The 20,320-nt window shown below is 48.5% G+C and overlaps 1 protein-coding gene across 3 annotated transcripts in view; it reads right to left on the bottom strand.

Annotated features, from left to right (window-relative positions):
- Nucleotides 1–674: 674 nt before the first annotated feature.
- Nucleotides 675–20,320, bottom strand: part of LOC307238216 (myomegalin-like) — a 41,823-nt gene continuing 22,177 nt past the window's right edge. The window contains exons 10-45 of one of the 3 annotated variants that reach the window (XM_080011118.1): nucleotides 19,896–20,120; nucleotides 19,642–19,800; nucleotides 19,426–19,527; nucleotides 19,026–19,163; nucleotides 18,231–18,410; nucleotides 17,766–17,960; nucleotides 16,719–16,895; nucleotides 16,506–16,622; nucleotides 16,315–16,389; nucleotides 16,070–16,176; nucleotides 15,818–15,960; nucleotides 13,021–13,166; nucleotides 12,719–12,861; nucleotides 12,235–12,592; nucleotides 11,659–11,830; nucleotides 11,320–11,436; nucleotides 10,887–11,206; nucleotides 10,579–10,793; nucleotides 10,338–10,455; nucleotides 10,112–10,229; nucleotides 9,938–9,992; nucleotides 8,330–8,574; nucleotides 8,123–8,224; nucleotides 7,872–8,039; nucleotides 7,453–7,713; nucleotides 7,236–7,367; nucleotides 7,001–7,117; nucleotides 6,718–6,907; nucleotides 6,504–6,625; nucleotides 6,069–6,305; nucleotides 5,371–5,570; nucleotides 5,066–5,209; nucleotides 4,756–4,894; nucleotides 3,931–3,977; nucleotides 3,610–3,664; nucleotides 675–3,037 (exon numbers count right to left, since the gene is read on the bottom strand). In XM_080011118.1, coding sequence (XP_079867244.1) covers nucleotides 2,916–3,037; nucleotides 3,610–3,664; nucleotides 3,931–3,977; nucleotides 4,756–4,894; nucleotides 5,066–5,209; nucleotides 5,371–5,570; nucleotides 6,069–6,305; nucleotides 6,504–6,625; nucleotides 6,718–6,907; nucleotides 7,001–7,117; nucleotides 7,236–7,367; nucleotides 7,453–7,713; nucleotides 7,872–8,039; nucleotides 8,123–8,224; nucleotides 8,330–8,574; nucleotides 9,938–9,992; nucleotides 10,112–10,229; nucleotides 10,338–10,455; nucleotides 10,579–10,793; nucleotides 10,887–11,206; nucleotides 11,320–11,436; nucleotides 11,659–11,830; nucleotides 12,235–12,592; nucleotides 12,719–12,861; nucleotides 13,021–13,166; nucleotides 15,818–15,960; nucleotides 16,070–16,176; nucleotides 16,315–16,389; nucleotides 16,506–16,622; nucleotides 16,719–16,895; nucleotides 17,766–17,960; nucleotides 18,231–18,410; nucleotides 19,026–19,163; nucleotides 19,426–19,527; nucleotides 19,642–19,800; nucleotides 19,896–20,120 — 5,661 coding nt within the window. In that variant the 3' untranslated portion in view covers nucleotides 675–2,915. The remainder of the gene's footprint in view (nucleotides 3,038–3,609; nucleotides 3,665–3,930; nucleotides 3,978–4,755; nucleotides 4,895–5,065; nucleotides 5,210–5,370; nucleotides 5,571–6,068; nucleotides 6,306–6,503; nucleotides 6,626–6,717; nucleotides 6,908–7,000; nucleotides 7,118–7,235; nucleotides 7,368–7,452; nucleotides 7,714–7,871; nucleotides 8,040–8,122; nucleotides 8,225–8,329; nucleotides 8,575–9,937; nucleotides 9,993–10,111; nucleotides 10,230–10,337; nucleotides 10,456–10,578; nucleotides 10,794–10,886; nucleotides 11,207–11,319; nucleotides 11,437–11,658; nucleotides 11,831–12,234; nucleotides 12,593–12,718; nucleotides 12,862–13,020; nucleotides 13,167–15,817; nucleotides 15,961–16,069; nucleotides 16,177–16,314; nucleotides 16,390–16,505; nucleotides 16,623–16,718; nucleotides 16,896–17,765; nucleotides 17,961–18,230; nucleotides 18,411–19,025; nucleotides 19,164–19,425; nucleotides 19,528–19,641; nucleotides 19,801–19,895; nucleotides 20,121–20,320) is intronic. The other 2 variants (XM_080011119.1, XM_080011120.1) reach the window with 2 other exon arrangements.

Below are 20,320 nucleotides of genomic sequence, written 5' to 3'. Positions count from 1 at the left end.
ACAGACACGTTATAATTTTTTTTTAATGTTTTTTTATTCCTTCCAGAAAATCTTTCATAATGCTTCACGAACACAACACACACGGTGACATGTCATCGGAGGCAGGATCCGCAGGGGCCCCGCCTCGGCCTTCTAGTTAATGTCGTCCTACGAAAACCCAGACACGAAGCTGCTTTCCGCAGCGTAGCACGGATGCGTCCGTCCAGTAGCACTATATACAAATAAATTCCATACATGGTTTTCATTTCATTTCTACACGACAAATGCATATCAAAAAGGCATTGTTTACGCTCGAACAAAGTGCTGTGCGGACCCAATCCTTAAAAATCATTGGTTTCTGCTTCACTATACAAATTCATTCAACTCCGTTCCTGTCTTCATTTAATATGTAACCGACTTCGACTCCTGTCAAATATTTGGCAATTTACTCAACTTATTTTTCTTTTCTTTTAAGAGCGGAGCGCAAACAAGACCTGTTTTGGCAAAGCTCGCCTTGCATCTAAAATAGACGCAAAGCGCTAGTTCAAGGGGGCTCTCGAGAAAAATTTAAAGGCAAGCGAAGCAACATCACCCAGAGCTTGTTAAATATGTCGAATAATACTGTGATCAGGGAGTAAAACTATACCAATGCATAGTTTGTGACTTCATAAGAGGCAAGATCCTATGAGTTTATAAAATAAAATGTAAAAAAAAAAAAAAGCCACAAATCTCTACCAGGTACCCCTAACAATCATACAAATCTGTGAAGTGAATACACTCAAACATATATTTAAAACATTGATGTGTAACATCAAATAAAAGCAGATACATAGAAAAGCTATTGCACAGCTACCCACATATTCCACTTTGCATGAAGCAAACATTGGATTCAAATAGTTTTTTTTGTTCTCCAATCGCAAATGGTAAACTCAACACGGGAGAAAAGCAGGTTATTTACAGCGTGGGAAATGGCAAATATGTACAGCGAGAATACACGTCCAAACAAACGGGTTGAGGATTGAATTACAGTCAGTGCTGTCACCACGACTCCAATATACGAGCAATGGTCCCACCAGTTGCCTGCCAAAGTTTGCACGACCTAGAAGAACAGGATCACACCTACTGCCAGTGCCGCAGGAATGCCACGAAGGCCTGGACCAAAAATGAAAAAAACAAATAAATTGATTTTACTCCAGAATTTCAGATTTTTGAATTATTTTGATTTCTCGCATTTATGTTATGTAAATCGAAACCCCGGGACGCTGTCGTTACGTTTTTTTTTGGCCCATAAAGACTCGTTTTTTTCGGAACTCTCTGGTTCCCTGAGCTGAGCGAGAGGAGACACAGTGTGCCTCCTCCACGGCAGCTTCCGTCGTCACTTTTGACGCGCCGCGGCTCCGGTGGGACCCGGGCGCGTCGCTCGGCAAAGTCAAAATACGGAGTTCAAAGTTCAAAGTTTGGCAAGTAATGGTGTTCCCCCCCCCCCTTGCAACTTACTGCGTGAGTATTTCACTCCGACAACGGTTTCATGCATCAACACTGCAGGAAAGAAAAATGTTCTCTGTTACAACAGAGTGAGTCGTACAGTATTGCACTCATGCTTGTCTAGCGTTACATGTGCATAAATACATACGTTCCAAAAAAAAATCTAAAACCACAAAGTGGCAACAAACGAGATGTTTCGGAAACAATTTGTTCGCTAAGCAATCCATAAACATTACTTTGATTATTATTGTTATTGCACATGCTCAGCTGAGGACTCTGCCCCCCGCAGGCGGGGCTCCTACACGCGTTCTGACCCGGTTCCGTCTGAGCCGGATGACCTCGAAAGAAAAAGAGAAACATCATCGACCCGACCCGCTCGGTTTTACCTATCTATTACTTTCAGGTTTGTCGGTGGCGACCAATGTGCCGTGATACACCGGACGCGAACGTTTTTTTTGGGGGGGGTTCTTACACACACACACACACACACACACACCCACACACACACACATACACATACACATACACACACACACACCCACACCCACACCCACACCCACACACACACACACATACACACACACACACACACACACACACACACACACACACACACACACACACACACACACACACACACACAGCTAGAGCTGTATATCTAGTTACTAAGCAGTGTTCGCCTGTTTACATTCCTCCGTGTGTCTAGCGATACATTGTAGGTGTCGTTGCATTTGCATTGCACTTGCAAAAATGTCTTTATTAAGGAAAGGAAGCGCCACAAGGCTTAAAATTGCATTATTGTGGCAGTAAGAGTTGAGGATTTTGTGTTTTTCCCAATGGAGTGATGGATCGTATCGTACAAGTATCTGAAGCGTGGGTGTATGTAAGTGTGTGCAAGTTACCTTTCGCCAGCCATGAGTAAAAACATACATGAACCCTTCTCTCGTCCAAAGGCTGCCTGGCTCGTAGGAGAGGATGCTCCCAAAACAAGAAAAAATCACCACACAGATCTGACGCCAGTAGGGCTCTTCGAAAAATCCCCTCAAAACTCCCGCCTTGAAACCGAGCGTCTGGCGTCAGATCGGGGGGTTTTGGGAGCAGGCTCGGCTCACTCCGTCTGCATCAGCCCGGACGCGCGGCACGTCACTGAAACCACCGGAGGCACGTCGCTAAAAGACCTTCTGTTACCCTCGCCACCACCACACCAACTGCGCCTGCATCACTGCATGGATCCAAACACCATATCATATTTAGAAGGTGGCGGAATGCGGGGAAAGGAGATAAGAATTCGGGGATGAGCATCGAGGTGCAAATATTTCAACCGTACAAATAATAGTGCACGTGAGTGGGTGGGGGATCTAAGGCTGGAGGTGCTGGGAGAGTTTTGGCTGTTTCTGTGAGGAGGTCAGAGGTCAGAGGTCGGAGGCGGTGGCGTCGAGGTTCGCTCCTTCTCAGCACGCCAGAGTCTCGAGGAGGCACTCGCTGCCGCGCTTCCTCGCCGCCGGACGCTGGTCGTTGGCCGCCGCGCCGCTGGCGCTCAGGAGGCTCCGACCGCGACGTCCAGGGCCCTCGGCTGAAAGCGAGAGGAGAGAGAGCGAGCGCGTGAGGCCCTTCTCTTATCGTTGAGTGCAATCCAAAATGCGAGGCGGACCCTGGGGTGAAATGGTCAGATGCAGAACACTGCGGCGGGGGGTTAGTTTTCAGTGCGAACGGACCGTTAAGCGCGGCCGCAGAGCCAGAGAAGGAAACAAAAATACGGCTGCCATTCAAAACCCCTCAAACCCTTCGAGCCAAAACTGCCGCGACGTACTCTTATTTGCAAAAGTAAAGCCTGAACGTGTTGTAACGGGAAGCCTTCCGTCGCTCACCCATCCTCCCACATTTTCTCAGCTAACAAACCCCGACGAGCCGTTACAACAGCCTTATGAGTAACCACACTTAGTGGGATGGCAGTGATGTCAAACCGTGGCAAGAACAGGGGGAACAAAACAAAAAAAACACACTGAGATAGAAGTTGTCAGCGGCCGTGGAATAAGAGCCACATATAGTGTAGAGTACGCTGTGTATTCTGGGGATTGAATTACGGCGGTGACAACCGGGACAACTTCTACCTTCCACCAAATCTTCAACGAGACAAACCATTACCAGCAGAAGGAGCAGGAGAGGAGACGCCTAGAGAGGAAAGCCTCTGCTCATTCTTCTGGAGGTTATGGAGGAAAGAAAGAGGCGAGAGGGAGGACAAAGGAAGGCGTGGAGGAGGAGAGGAAGGTGGAGATGGAGAGACAAATCCAGGTTGAAAGAGGGGAGAAACCACGGACGAGGACTGGTCGCACCATACAGAACAAAAGACTATGAATCTAGGACACAGGAGAGATGCACACGATACTTTGACCTAACACACTGTGTAATACAAACACAACAGGAACAGTGTGAATGAAGCGCTGTGATGGGGCTTTTTTCATTTACCTCCAGGTTTGTCCTCGCTTTCTTAAGCACATCCCGAGTCCTCGACACTGGGATCAAGAGAGGACAGACGGTCACAATACCTGCATCAACGTACACGCTCATAACAAAGCTACTTTTAAACCTTCACCGTGTTGCTTCACACACAAATTTGGGCGCGAACGTGTAACCTTTTGTTCCCTGTTCTATACTGTTTGTTTGCTGTTCTCACCACCACAAAACCACTTCTGCTTTTCGTCGTTTTCTCGCCAGTGTCCATACTAACTCAGTCATTGCATTTCAAATGAATGATGAGCACTCAAAAGGCCCACTTATAGGGACATTATATAGATTATGTGGCCATTTTTCATGATAGGGATTATACAGACATTATATAGATTATGGGGAAGTTTTTCATTATAGGGATTGTAGGGACATTATATAGATTACATAGTCATTTTTTATTATAGGAATTATGGGTATATTATATAGGGCCATTTTCATTGGGGGGTTATAGGGACATTAAATAGATTACATTGTCATTTTTTATTATAGGAATTATAAGGACATCTTTTTAGATCATCATTTTTTAGACATCTTTTCCAGTATGGATTACTGTATAGGGACATTATATGGACATTATTCAGATTATAGGGACATTCATCATTATAGGGCTTATATGGATATTAAAAGGACATTATCTAGATTAAAGGGATTTTCCATTTGTGATGTTAAAATTGTACATGATGATCTGTTTTTCATTTTCTTATTTTTTCACAGGCTGATACGTATTATAAAAGGCCAGGGTAGATGTGGGAGAGGAAACTAAAAACTATCGCAGACACTCACATTGGTTGACTATGAAGTGCTCCATGCTCTCCTTGGTGCGGCTGGTGCTCCTCAGTCTTTGGATGGTTCCCTGAAGAACCTCTTCCTGCTCCGACATACGCAGCCTCAGGGACAAGATCTCCTCCTGCATAGATTGTTCCTACGAACAGAGAGAAAGAAAACAGATGGACAGCGTAAGGGTCTGGTTCAAGTAATGTCTTGCCACTGTCTTGGTCAGCGTTTTGAAGAAGAGATTCCTCTAAAGGTGGTCTTAGTCGAAGGGACTCAGGATCAACAGTCTAGTTATGCCATTGCTACATATCTGACAAACCTTCTTAAGGTTTTGGGTGGAGCGGTCGGCACTAGGCAGGGCAGCCCTCCAGAACATCTTAAGCAGGGACAGGGCCTCCTCTAAGATTTGCCGAACTGTCTTGGCGTTGGACAGAAGACTCTTCATGCAGCCATAGTCCAGAACCTACATAAAGAGAGAGAGAGAGAGAGAGAGAGAGAGAGAGAGAGAGAGAGAGAGAGAGAGAGATAGGTTAGATACAGGGCAATTTGATCTAAAACACCTCTGCTTTGTCTTCCATTCCATTCCTCCTAAAATGTCTTGACCCTCTTGGCTCTGACCCTCACCAGGTCACCGGTCTGGTCCTGGTTGAGACAGGCCTGCAGCGCCGTCTCCATTCTCTGCACAAGGCTCCACCCCTCGAGGACTTGCTGCTGCAGGGCGCTGAAGTCGTCCACGTGGCCGATGGCGTGGCGGCCATTGCGGTTCGCGAAGGATCCGTCAGGGGCGTCCCCCTCCAATTCGAGGTGGGCGTCAAGGGGTTCTGCTGCCGGGGGGGTAGTCATGGAGATGGCGTGAGAGGGTGGAAGGTTTGACAGAAACAGCCGACTAAATATTAAAATGGTTCTAATAGTGTAAAGGTAGACACAAAAGACGTAAAGAGGTTAGGTAGAAGTCATGCTGTGCAGTTAAAGTCACACCGTTGGCAGTGCTCTGGCTGTCATCCAGGTCTGAGTAGGGAGCGTAAGGAGAGCCACAGTTAAACAGACCGATGTCCCTGACGGGTGGAGACGGAGCTGGGTCTGCGGAACACACACGGTTACACACTCCAGGCTTGATCACACACTAACTATGCCAATTTGTAAACAAACAATCCATCTCCTCGGGTAGCCTGTTAGTTTTCCACACACTGTAGTATAACAGATGCATCATCACTTCAGCTGAAGGCCTCTAGCAGTTCACATGCTGTTATATGGTGTATGGAAGGTATGAAGGCGTACATGTATGTTTTTCGTGCATGCAGGTCGGGGGGCGCATCTCTCACCATGCAGCAGCTGTCGCCGGTAGAAGTTCTCCCTCTGGGGGCTGGCGGTCAGCGCAGACAGGGAGGGTGTCCGAGGAGACCCCACGCCCAGCTTCTGCTCCAGCTGCTTGTGGAGCTCCAGCTGCTTGAGGGCGCTGTTCTCCTGGACACTGCTCTGCAGCTGTGCCCGTAGGCTGCGCACCTCGCCGAGCAGCTCTCCGAGCTCCAGCGGCAGCCCCGGTATCTCTGACAGGTAGCCTGGGGATGATGGAGACACTGAATCGTACCATCGGGCATTTATGGAGCAGAATTTGCAGTTTCCCATTGGAATTTCAGCTGTATTGCCATTACGTGAATAGGTCCAAAATGTGATATTACGGGCAGAAAATGCTGTATGTTGACATTTGCATTTATAGTACACACCATATTTGTGCTTTTGTAGGTCAGGAGACTGACCTTTATTGGCCCTGGTACCGCCACAGACGCGATCATACACTTGCAGCTCGCTCTGCAAGGAGTGGATCAGTTCCCTGCTCTCACAGAGCTGCTGCTGCAGCAGAGATACCCCGTGCTGGAGCCTGAGAATACAGAGAAGACCATGCGCTCAAATGATTTCTGAAGCCCAAAAACCCCCGGTCGCATTACATGCTGTGCTCCCTCGCACACCGACCTGTTTTCTTTCTCGTGGCAGCTCTGCCGTTCCTGCCTTAGCGAGTGGATCTGCTGCCCCTGCTCCTGGCTGTGCGACTGCAGCCGCCGCAGCTCCTCCTTCCACTGTTCCGCCTCCAGCTCCGCCTGCTTCAGACGCGCACGTCCTGTGAGCACCGCCTCCCGCAGCTGCACCACCTCCTCGCAGGTGTCTGAGGGAGGAGGGGAAATTAAATGTCTTAAATTGTAACTTGAGGCAAATGTTGTAGCTGTTCTGCCCGTTTTGTTTCAGTTAGCCGCAGTACCGGAGCTGGCCTGCAGGCGGGACTGCAGAGCCAAATTCTCCTCCTTCAGGACTCTGATCTCGTTGGAAAGCTGAGTGACGGTGTCCAATCCCTGAATGTAGATGTTAGTGGGCGCCCCTAGAATGAAACCAGCTGTAGTGTTAAATACTGAGTACATTATTGCTGCTTAGCGTTTAAAACAAATGTGCACGTGTGTGTGTGTGTGTGTGTGCATGCATGCGTGTGTGTGGTTTACCTCCAGACTGGCCCGTGGTGGCCAGTCTCTCTTCCAGTTGCTTTCGGAGCCTCTCGTTGGTCCTGATAGACTCCTCCAGACGCTGACGCAGACACCTCACCTCTCTCAGGTGCTCCTCTATCAAATCCGTCCCTGGAGAACAAAAAATACTTGAGCTTTACAATGTCAAAATATGTCAACGGGCAAAAATACGTCAAAAGTAGCAGATGGGTCTTACCGGCGTGGCTATTTTCAGGATGGCCCCCGGACGCTCCAGCGTGACCTTGGCTGGGCTGGACCATGTTCTCCATTTCCCACAATGCACCGCTCGCCATTAGACCTGAGTCAGACTTGAGAGAGTGGCACTCGGACATGACGCCGCCCAGCTGGTACTGTTGAAAGGCATGATGGGAGAGCTGGCTGTACGGCGAGGCGTTGTGTCGGCCGAGGGCACCCGGTGAGAGAGTGGACAGAGTGTTGCCATGGGGAACAGCAAAGCCTGTAAAACCATAAACAGTCCCCCCCCCAAAAAGGTGTGTTCATAATGTTAATCCTTCACCAGGCACTATGAAATCCGTATCATACCTTCAACCCTTCATTAATGCGAGAAAACTGAAATGTAATTCCCATTGGAACACAACTGCCTCCGTCCCTCACCCTGATTCTGATTCTGTCCATTCATCTGCTTATACAACGTGTCCAACTCTTGGCGAACAGCGTTTACAGACAGGGCCCTGGGACGGGGGTCAAAGGTGAGCCGGAGGCCACAGAGATCGGGGCCCGAGGGGCCAGGAAGGGAGTAGGAGACAGGCCCAGTGAGGAGGGCTGGAGGAGGGTGACAGGAGGTGAAGGGTGAAGAAGACAGTGAAGGAAGATGGAAGACAGTGGATGAGCTGTATGGCCCATACCTCTGGAAGGATGGTTCATCAAACCGGGTGGCGGTGGGCAATGCATGTTGGGACAGCTGCTGTAGGGCTTGAGGCCACAGGGTGTAGGGAGAGATGGACAAACTGGGGAAGGGTGAAAAGGTGGAATGATAGAAGGAGGCATTCGCAGGTGGAAAAGAGAAGGAAGGAATTTAAAAAAAAAAAAAAGAACAAGCAAAAGGAACCTACCTCCTCTTTCTGCCGCGCGGCCCGGCTCCTGCCTGTGCTCCTCCTGGTATTCACTGGCGTCCAGTTCCGAGCACAGCTCCAGGTCCTCGTTGGTTCTGCACTCGTCCGACATCAGGGAGGTTCTGTCCGTTTGGTCGGAAGTTTCAGAGAGGGCGTGGCAGCTGGACGGGGTCTCCGGGCGTCGCTGCAGCTTGGTGTGCAGGGACTCGATGATTTTGTCCTTCTGCTGGAGCTCCTTGCTCAGTCTAGATGGACAAAGACAACAAATACGCGTAAGACAGACCTCCAGCCAATAAATCATCGTTTATTGCGTATAGATGGACTCCTCGTACTGTTTGAGTTGCTGCTGTAAGCACTCTCTGTCCCTCTCCAGCAGCAATCTGAGAAAGGGCGTCTCTCTCGTTTGACTGCGACCTCCGGAGACAGAAAACGAGCACAGAGAGTGCCTGTACAAGGGACTACTCTTGGATATCATGGACTTCCACAAAGGGGCCATTTGACCACAATCCCAGTAAAAGACAATCCACAGGTCCTGCAAGTCCTTAGATGTTCAGAGCGCCAAGAGTTCAGATCTGGTACCAAATAATTCCATCGTTGAGAAAAGAAGTGGCAATATTACGGTAGAAACCCACAAATCCAACCGTGCATTGACCTGAGAGGTCTTACTGGAGAAGGTAGCAGAAAGTCACGCAGCCACGCTGAGCCTCTTAGGCAGGGCTTGCACGGTACCGGGAAGTTGTCTGCTCATCTTAAGTCGGGTTAATGGTGAGGGACGCCCCTTCTGCAGCCGGCATGTGGATTAAACCACAACCTTCTGTCTCCAGACTCCAACATATGGAGCCATGTGGACGGCTCATCTCCTGGCACAACAGGTCATGTGACCCGGCAAACTCATCAAACTAACGTTGCTCGGATAACTCGCTACACAGGAAAAGCGCGTTGCTTCCTCTTCGTAGTTGTTCAAAGGCAGTATTTTGATGGAATTTGAACGAAACATAGTTAAGCTGTTGTTTTTAGGTTGTGAATATGATACAATCAGTTAAGTATTTAACAAAGCATTTCTATGCACTTCACATGTGTTTCTGTCATTGAAGCAAAATTGGGCCTCCGCGCCAGTCTTTGTGGGTTTAACGGTGTGGTTTTGTCACCTTTAATCTGGCACGGGCTCGCTTCTGATGCACGTGAGCAAATCTGTGACTCAGCACATGTGCGGTTAACACACGGCTCTGCTCTGCCTGCTGACAGCTTCACAGCAGGTTTATCTCTGTTCCAGCGTTAATAGACAATTACTGACAAAGGATGTATCACAAAGTATTTACCTACAAATGTATTAACCACACCAAAAGATAAAAATACATATCTGTTATTCCTTCCGTTCCTTACTAAATATCTCTTTATATATTATTTGAAGCCTAATCCATGGATTCCAAGTATTGCCAGCAGGGGGAGGCATAGTTCACTTTTATGTAATTCATCTCCTAGTTTGGAAGACGCTGCCTTTTACCACATATGTGACCTTTTCCTTATTTTGTTGCTTCATCTCGATGTAATACAAAAAATAATCTTGAACAAACGTGCAGACAGTTCCATCACCAAAAGAGAACCCACCGTAGGGCAAGCAGCTCATGGCCTGTCTTGTCATCGTGGCCCTCTGCTCGGTCTCCTTTAGAAAGAAGATAAAGGACAGAAAGAAAAAGGAGCCAAGGAGAGGATTAAAATAACGCAAGACAGAAGATGCCTTTCCATTGCACCGAAAGTGTGGGCGGGAAGCTTTTCCCTTACTTCCGCTAATCTTGGTGCCCACTCTCTGTGCCAGGGCGGTGCTCTGAGCCAGCTGCTCTCTGAAACTCTGTCCCATGTAGTAATCAATATCGTTGGCACGCAGCAGCTCCTCGAAGGCCTGTTGGTTAGTTGGGAAAGTGGGGTTTTGAGCTGCCGGCAGCAAAGACACGCAGGCACCCAAGTCAGAGGAGGTGGTATTTGGTTATCTCAGAATAGTATGTCCTACCTTGGTGGTGTCGCCGAGGTGCTGCGTGAGGATGTGGCAGACTCCCCGTCCCTCCCTCATTCTCTGTCTCAGGTGGGACAACTCGCGGGCCTGCGCCTGGATCAGCGTGTTGTACTTGCTGCGGAGGGAGAGCGAGCAGATGGCGGCGAGTCAGAGAACCCGTCCACGAACGACGCACAGATGACGTGTTTCTGTACAAGCCGAGGCTTTGCTTCCAGCCCCCCTCCCCTCCTCCCCTCACCCAGGCCAGGTGGCACATTTCGCCTCCTCTGCCAGGCCTTTGCCCTCCATCCTGGAGCTCTTCAGCTGGGCCTCCAGCGAGGCCACCCGAGACACCAGTTCTCGGAGCTCGCGGCTGGGCTTGGGCTCCCTCCGGGTGGCCAGCGTGTCGGACATCCAGCCCTCGTCCTCCTCCACGCCGCTAGGGGCTGGCGAGGCCTCGAAGGCCCAATTCACCTAGATGGGACAAAGTAGACGCTGATGTATTTTGCCACGCGTGTCAGTTCTACAGGAAACGTCATTGGCAGCAACATGCCCCCCCGAGGTCACCTTGCGGGGGGTGCGCTCCAGGCTCGAGGCGTAGTCACTGGTGGTGGAGAGGGAGCGGACTCGCAGCTGCAGCCCACGAATCACCTTGTGGCACCGGGTGAGTTGGGAGCGCAGGTCCTGGACCAGGTGATGCAGGGGGCCCGTTCCTGGCTCGTCCTCCAGCTCGTAATCCCCTTTATTACCGCCACCACCGCCACGGTCACCAGCATACCAGCCTCCACCGCCGCCGCCCCCACTGTCGCCCCCGCCGCCGCCATCGTCACCGGCCTCATAGTCTTGATGACGGGACAGCAATGTACACATCTCCAGGTCATCAAACTCTGACAGGGGAAAAGAGTCGGGGGGGTGGGGGTATTATATAATGACGGCTGATATCGGGGCACAGTGTAATGGCGAGAAACTCGATTGATTTTTTGGGAGTTTTGACGGTCACCTGGGCTGCTGGCGTCTTCTCTCTCGGCCTCGTTCTCGCTGCGCCCGCAGGTCTCATAACCCAGATCCTGGAGATCCACCTGGACCTGCTTACTGGCTTGTTGCACGGATGTCTCGGCTGGAGGTAGTGGGATGCAAGGTTCAAATGGATTAAAAATGCTTTTTCAAAAAAAATGCATAAGTCTATTTGATAATTTAACATCAATTGTGGGTAATGTCTGTTTTTGACTCAATGTTATCAATCAAATCAATATTCAATTTGATATCATTATCGAAATGAAACGTGTGGTTTGAAGATAACATATTATCACGTGTCTCCATGTGCTCTACATGTACTCACTCAGCAGGTCCCTGTAGTCCTTCAGCTGTTCCGCCTGGGCCTGCACCGTGGCTTCAGACACCATCAGCCTCTCCTGCAGCTCTCTGTTCTCCTGGCGGCTCAGAGCCAGTTCCGAGCTCAGGCCGGAGTACAACGCCCCCGCCTCGACACTCTCTCCGCCGGGCTCCGCCTCCTGTGACAAACAGAGCCTCCAAAGTGTTTACAACAATGTCCATTAAAAACAAAAAAGCCACCAGAAGGTACTTTAAAGTGGACGCCAGCGGGAATACATTTATTCAATTTGTCGCTTTGATTTCGGAGCTTAGACAGCCAACCTATTTTTCTCAAATCTGGAGAGAGGAGAGGCAGGAAAGCTGTCCGGCGCCGCTAACCCTGCTTCCATAAACAACCCGGGGCTCAGGGCTATCCCAACAGCCTCGCAGAGACTATTGTACTAAGGGTGAGAAGTCTGATTATGTAGAGATAGGGCACCGCCCAGAGCCCGGAGGCTCGTTTTGGAAGCATTCGGATTTGCAGCAAGAACAGCGAGACCTTACGTTACTTTACCTTAGTATGATATTTCTATATTTATTTTACCTTCTCGGCCAGGCAGGGCTGCTGGTGGGACAACAGGGTGTCCAGGTCCAGAGAGCGCGGCAGGGTGCACTGCCTCTTCCCCCTCTGTCCCCTCAGCCTCACGCAGGGAGAGCCGCGCTTCACCGCTGCTGGCCCCGGAGGTTCCTCCCACTCCTCATCTTCTTCCTCCTCCCCCATCCCTTCCTCTCCCTCTCCTTCCCCTTCTTCTTCTTCTTCTTCTTCTTCTTCTTCCTCTTCCTCCTCCTCCTGCTGCTCCTCCATGGTCCGACGGTGTTTCTCCTCCGGCCCCGAAGCCGCCCGTCTACCTCCGCCCGCTTCCAGAGCCTGGTTCTCCCGCTGCAGGCTGAGCAGGGCGGTCCTAGTCGGGGGAGAACAAAGTGGATCCCATCATTGCCAATGAACGATAGACGCCCCGAAATGTCTCCACCGTGCTGAGGGACAGAATCAGCCCCTACTCGGCGACAATAAAGCTTAAGATGAGTACCTCATCTGAGCCACAGAGGTGAATCCATCCTGCTCCAGCTGGGACCTTATGTCCTTCAGCTCTCCTTCCAGGATCTTCTTCTCTTCTCCAAGCCGCTGTGCCTCCCCGCTCTCCGGACGCAGAGACCCTCTGGACACCTCCCCCTATCCCCAGAGGCCGTGCAAAAAGATGTAGTTACTCGACTAAAGTGATTTCTATTAAGTACAGGATCAATGAGCCTGATGCTTTTATCCAGTGAGAACCCCATAAATATCGGAGATGGAAAGGAAGCCTTTAACACGAATTAGAGGGCTGCGCTTTACCTGGACGGAGGCTAGACTTTTAGCAGTAACTTTGACGTCATCATCCTCGATACTGTCCGTGAACTCGTCACTGCTGCCTTCTTCGTCATCCCCCTCCTCCTCCTCCTCCTCCTCTTCCTCCTCCTCCTCCTCCTCTGTGCTGAGCTCTGGAAACACAATAATAAAGGAAACTGCGTTTGTTGTTGTTGGTGCCGGTGTTAGTTCTGTTTAGTTAGTTCTGTTTTGAGAGCAAATGTTGTTCCAGTTGAGCGGCTATGTTGAAATCCCAATCCCCCCTTTCCTCTCTGCTCTTTACTGCTTCCCTTTGCTTTCCTGTCTTTCCCTCACTCCCGCTTCTCTGAATCACCTCGTCTGCAGTCATGGGACGAAAGGGAAATGTTATGTCACGAGCTAGAAAAAGGCAAAAAAAAAAAAGAAAAAAAAGAAAAGCCACTCAACACGGCCTTACCCACCTCTTTGAGCGCACGTACACTGTACGTGAGAGAGAAAGAGGCTGTGTTGGTTCACTGCTTGTTGGTGAAAATATCCACGGTTTCCAGGCCTAAACACGGTTAAAGATTGTTTTTGACAAAGCATACAGCCCTGTTGTGCTTTGAAAAAAAAATCCTGTGTAAACTTGATTTGAATAGACTATTCTTTAGGCAGCTTCTATGCTTCTATATTCAGTATATGAGTACATGGGTGTACTGTACACATTCATACCTACAAAAGGACTTAAAATAATAGGCACAGTGCTGCATCACCAGGATCCAGGCGCCCCATAGGAATGTCACTGAATCACAATCAGGATTAGAATGAACAGGCCTCACGCTCAAATATAAATAAATAACAATTCCGTCAGAATTAAGAAATGTCATATTGGAACTTAATTGTAATTGAAGAATATCAGAGAAATCTATTTCTGTGTAGGACAGCTACAAATAATATTTAATATTAATTATATTATGATTAATAATAGTTATTAATTATATTATCATAAATACCACCATATATATATATAAATTATATATATATATATATATAATCCTTTATTATTATGATCATTATCATTATTAATAATAATGATCTTATTGCTTGTTATTAATTATTAATATATATATATATACACATATATTATAGATGTCAATCAAGATATGTCACTTGTAACATGACTCATAATGATACTGTATATTTGTTTACAGAGTGTACAACAGAATATTTGGACACTAATTTAGATTTACATACAATTATTTGTTGTATTCTACATTGTACTATCTTGTATGAGCCTATAATGTAGGTCTTCTAGAAAATATCTGAAGGCATTCACTGGAACAGCTTTTATATTGAATTTGCCATGTACATTTTTGTCTATATTTTGTCCATGTTTGGCAGGGGGAATATACCAGCTTAATGGGTTAATTTACTTTACGAACCTGATACCTAATATCTGATACCTCTGATACCTGATACCTATGATAACAAAACCATATATTTTACAGTCCAGTGAAAGCTGAGGAACTGTATATGTGTTTATAATCACACATGACATCAAAAAAGCCATGCAAACAGGACCAGCATGCCAAAATCTCATGCATGAGTGTTACCATCTGGTTAGCAACAGTAGTTTTGCATAGGCTTGGGATTTTCAAACAGTAAAAAATACAGTATATAAGATTACTATAAATTTGCTGAATGTTTTTTTCTTGGTGTGTGTGTATGTGGGGGGGGGGTGGAGTTGGGAATTGGGTTTGAGGCAAGAGACAGCCTGTCACTGCAGAAAGGCTGAAGACAGGAACAGGAAATTAAGAATTTCGGGGGGGGTTAAACAAAAGACCACGTCTTTGACTTTGGGAGTGGAGGAGGGAATTGAGAACTAGAGGATAATTGTGAATTTCTACCGAAGACACAAGAGAAAAATCTGCTCTTGACAACGAGCCAGCACGTTTATTTCCATTTGAAATACAAAAAAGGAATGTATCAAAGACGGTGCTATCTCCGAAGTGAGCCGAGAGCTCAGGGCACAAACCACCGTTCTAGGATCAGTATTGGGGAAACGGTAACTTTTCTTCGGATTCCATGGACTCACCGTAGCTCAGTCTGCTGCTTCATCTAACGTGCTTCCCTTCATGCACAGCGTTCAGATCATCATAATATACATTTAGCAAAACAGCTTTCTAAAAAAGGGTTCCATTATCTCTACTATACTGTTAGGAAGAAGCTGATTTTGCACGTAGGGCAAGGGTAAATGTGTGCACAGAGATGGTATAAAACAAAGGAAAAAAAACCCATGTATGATCAGATGCTTCACTGTAAGGCATGAGCTTGCTTTGTTTTTTGTGTTTTTTTCTTCCACACCACATGACATCACTGTGACGGTAAGGCTGGAAGTGAGACACTGGTGAGACACAGTACAGAACAATGGCGATACAGAGAGGTTGCACGGCAAAGCAACACACAGGCAGCTTGCAAAAAAAAACAACAACTTGTAAAAAACGTTTTCAAAACACCCACAAAATATATTAAATTAAAGTCTAAATTGCACATTGTACTATAGGAGCATAATTTTAAACAGCCATCTGTAATGTGAGTAGCGACCGATCAGATGAGTCGGTTTTGCATTCCATGGATTAAATAACGTTACGTCATCTATCAGTGCAGTTTTCGCCTATTTCCGTGAGATTCACCCAAAACTGATTATCACCATCAGCGTAAAGGTGCCTTTTCCCCTCAGCTGTGCTGTGGCCGAAACAAACAGTCTCATAAAAAGGTTAGTAAGCGCCGCCTGCAGCCCCGGAGGCCAGACCCGGCCCATCCCCACCTCCAAAATTGGGCCGCGTTTTAGCCGCCCTTTCCAGCGCCAGGGCCATGCCACGGGTCCTGGCCAGGACCTCCTCTAGCTGTCCGCGCAGCGCCTGCACGGAGTCTAGCTCCGTGTGCAGGGCCTGGGTCTTCTCTGAGCCACTGAGTGGCAGAAACGGAAAGATGAAAAGACAACGTATCAACAAGACATTTATTTATTTTTTATAACTCCAGTCTGGAAATCATGTAAGCCTCCGCTCGGGCTCCTTACCCGTCTCCTCTGCTGCGATTGTGGGCGAGACTCTGGTACAACCTCTTCTCCGCCCGCAGGGCCTCGTTCAGCTTGCAGTACTCAGCCTCCAGCTGCTGGAGGACCCGCTGGGAAACGGGTTGAATCGGGGAAGTAAAAGAGTGTGAGAGAGAGAGAGAGAGAGAGCGAGAGGACATGAATTAGCAATGTGTAAAACTCTAAAAGGAACACCAGATCAGGTGGATGATGGGAAAGCGGAGTCCTACGTGGTGGTCAGTGCCGTCCTGAGAAGCAGCTCCCGTGGCCTGGGCCAAAGACGCCCGCAGAGCAGATATCTCTCTCTGTGGAGGACGGGAAGAGAAGAGGACAATGAGATCAAGTCACAGATGTTCAGGTTACTTTACTTCACCTTCACCTGCCTTTAACAGAACAGAGTAAAGATAATAAAGTTAGACACCTGTGCCTCTCTCTCTTTCTTCAGCACCAGGCGCAGCTCCTCCTGGACGGCTTCCACCTCCGCCTCCCCTTCCTTTGAAGAGGGCTCCATGGCTGCCTCTCGGCCCTGCATAAGCTCCTGGTGGATACGGGCGGAGGTGAATTAGACACACGGGTTAAGGTTGAAAGGGGGTGGAGTCGGAGGCATCCCCGAGGGGAATCCACCGGCGGTTACCTTTATGAAGGCTTCCTTCTCCTTGATCAGACTCTGCTGGCGCTCCGTCTCTCCCCCAGTCTCCCGCTCCCGTCGGAGCTCGCCCAGCTCCCGTTCCCGCGACGACAGCTGTTTGCGGAGCTCCTGCAGCTGGCCCGACCTCTCGCCGATCACCTGCGAGAGCCTATCGGAGCAGTCCTGAGGAAGCGGGAGGACGAAGGGGTTCAAGCCGTGGCCTCACACATTCCCCTTTTCCACCGACGCGAACCCAGTGCTGGTGCTGGGCTGGTGCTAAGGCCCGGTTCGCAGTTGGTTAGACCTGCCAACCTTCTGAGAAACGGTTTGCTTTGTTCATGGGAAAAACGTGCCCAAGGGCCACGTCTGCACACGTCGCCGCCTTTTCATCGGGATGGGGGACAATTCTTATCACTACGACTATCGCTTATGTTTTGGTGCCGCATTGTTTGTTTTTTATTGGATTAGGTAATGAGAAGGACAGAACATGACAGTAAGCACTGAGAATATTATTATTATAATTATTTGAATTCTGGTAAAAATTAGGACAATTCGTTAGGGAATGTTGGGTGGAGCGGAAACTCTGGCAGTCCCGAGCCTTGAGTTCCCTCAGCGTGATCGCTGCCGAGCAAACTGCCGAGCGAGCTGCTGATTTGGAGCCCGTGGACTCGCACCTCGCAGCTTTTGCGTTCCAATAATTTAAAGAAAAAGTGCGCTCAGACTATGCTATATTTTTCAATATGTCCACTTGATTTGTCCACTTGAGAGCTCCATGGACCTGACTTTACCTCCATGAATTCCGCACTGCTGAAGCGGTAAAAAAGAATAATGGGTCACAATATTTTGTTCCAGCTTGCTTGACCCACCCCCAGCCCCTGACGTAACAGTTTTCTGGTTCCAGAGCCGGTTCTCTTACTGTCGAAACGTGAAGAACTGGTTCCAGATTAGGCACCGGCTCCAAACCCTCAAAATGCCTTGGTGGAAAAGGGGTAACAGCACACTGCTTTTTAAAATTTTAAAACACAGGATCCCAGTTCTGGAACCAGCTTGTACCTGCAGGTACTGGTCTTTGGAGCCGACGGCGTTGAGCAGGTCCTGGACCTGCGCCTGGTGCTGGTTGGACTGGCGGCTGCGGTCGGATAGAAGCTCCTGGAAGAGCTTGTCCTTCAGAGCCAGGCGGGCTTTCAGCTCCTCGACCAGTTCGCTGGGACCTGCCTGGGCTCTGGCCAGGAGGGAGGCGGTCAGGTCCTACACACGCACACGCACACACACACACACACACACACACACACACACACACACACACACACAGCACTGTCAGCACACCCGTTGTGTTAAAGGGGTTCAATTGTCAACACAGGTTTGTCTAGTTCGAATGGTCCTCCACTGTTTTGGTCCTACACATCAGCAAACAATGCCAAATCAGGACAATGAAGGTATACACAGTACATGTACGTGTGTGTGTGTGTGTGTGTGTGTGTGTGTGTGTGTGTGTGTGTGTGTGTGTGTGTGTGTTACCTGTGCCTCCTGGCTGCGTGTCTGCAGAGCCGCCTGCAGCTGGTTGATTACGGCGTCTTTTTCTCTCAGCGCATTCCTCTCCTTGTCGTCGTTCTGCTGCTTCACCCACTGCAGGTTCCTGTAGGCCTCGGCTGCCTGCTCCAGCTCCAGCTCCTTCGCCCGCACCAGGGCATCCAGACTCTGCCAAGTCGGGTGAAAAATACCAAATAAGACTCCTGATCCTTTTTATCAAGCTTGCTCTTTAAGACAATAGAAGAGTTTAACTATATTGAAATTCAGGACAACACTGACACAGAACTATATGTAGAGTGTGTGACTCATATCATGCTTTAACATTTCAGTCAATGCAGTTTAATCACGCAGGTTAAAAGTATAGTAAGCATCTGGCCATGAAATATATAATATTCAATATTTTTGGGGTTTATTTTTAGGTTTGTTTATTTTTCATTTTTAGGTTTATTGCCATTGTTTCCCCTGCTTATTGTTCATTTTCAGGTTTAATTTTTAATTGTTTGGTATTTTTTTATTGTTGTTAAGATTTAATATATATTGCCAAAAGATTCAATTTTTATTTAATTTTAATTTTTTTGATACATTCCATTTTTACGATAACATAAAAATAATAATAAAATGTCATGTATGTATGTATGTATGTATGTACGTGGCTATCTAGATCTCATTTCACAAAATACAGATAAATAAGACCTGTTTGGACCAGCCCGTTCACTTCACGGTGCATTTATCCAAGTACAGCCCGTTTCACACTCTTTGAGTGTGTGTGTGTGTGTGTGGTACCGTGATGGTTTCTTCGTTGTTGGAGAGGATGCAACGCAGTCTTTCCAGGTCACGCTCCTTCTCCCGAAGGGCGAGATGCAGCCTCCTGACCTGGCTCTCCCGCTCCTCCAGACAACGGAACTTCTCATCGATGGAGCGCTGCGGGAGAGAGAAACATCACCGCGTCGAACCGATGCCGCTATGACGGGAGGGCGCAGAATAAACCACTGTTCGGGGATGGCAGGGGGTGGGGGTTTCTTCCTCTCCCCCCTGAACTTTCTATTTTAGGATAATAGGTGTTAAACCGGGATTACAGGGGGCGGAAGTGTGTTAAGAGCTTCTCACTTTCATCTTCAACTTTAGCCAGTCTCAATTACAAGTCTGCTATGCATGTGTGTGTGTGTCTGTGTATATGTCTCACCTCCAGAGCTTTGTCTCTGTCTTTAATGCGCTCCCTCAGTCTCTCTAGAAGTGCATCTCTCGGTTTGGAGCTCCCTGTGAATTCCAGCATTTCCGAGTACTCCTGCAAGGAGAAAGAAGGTCATTAGCATATCATTCTCATATGTGTGTGTGTGTGTGCTTGGGTGTGGATTAAATTTTGTGTGTTTGTGTGTGCGTGTGCGCGTGTGTGTGTCACCTGCAGCTGCCCCTCCTTCTCCTGCAGGGAGTGTTTGAGCTGGCCGATGCTCCGGTCCTTCTCCTGAACCTCCGTGTGTTTCTCCACCTCGCTCTCCTTCAGCGCGGCCTCTTTAACCTGGAGCTCCGAGCGGGTCCTGTGAAGAGCGCTGCTCAGCTCCTGTGGGAACCAAAAGGAAGACATCACATCCTCTCCATCAAATTTCCTGGTGTGTGTGTGTGTGTGTGTGGGGGGGGGGGGGCACACAAACAGACCTGATTGTGTTTCTCGGTGGCCTCCCTGTGCTGCAGCGCCTCCTGCAGGTCACACTGGAGTCTCTCCTTGAAGCGGCCCAGGTCCTCCCCCTGCCTCTGGCTCTGGCGGAGGCTCCTCTGACTGGCCTCCAGCTCCAGACTCAGGGCGAACAGAGAGCTCTGGACCCGGACCAGCTCCCCCTGCATATGGGCCAGCGATCCGGCTTCAGTGGCTTCTTCTGGAGCCTGTGTGGTTCAGGAAAAAAGGGTTCATAAGGTTCTTTATCCCCGTATATGAAATAACTTCAGAAACCCAATACATTTGTGCAAAGCCAACCCAACTTAGGGTTCGGCTGTTTGAACCTACTCATATTGTTTATTCACTGGGTAAAATTCAACCCAATGCATTTCTAAAATAATGTGGTTGTGGCTCAGATCTTAGTTAT

This window comes from Zeus faber (assembly GCF_960531495.2).
Source record: "Zeus faber genome assembly, chromosome: 12".
In the NCBI taxonomy this organism is placed as follows: domain Eukaryota; kingdom Metazoa; phylum Chordata; class Actinopteri; order Zeiformes; family Zeidae; genus Zeus; species Zeus faber.
This window is presented reverse-complemented; position numbering and strand designations above follow the sequence as displayed.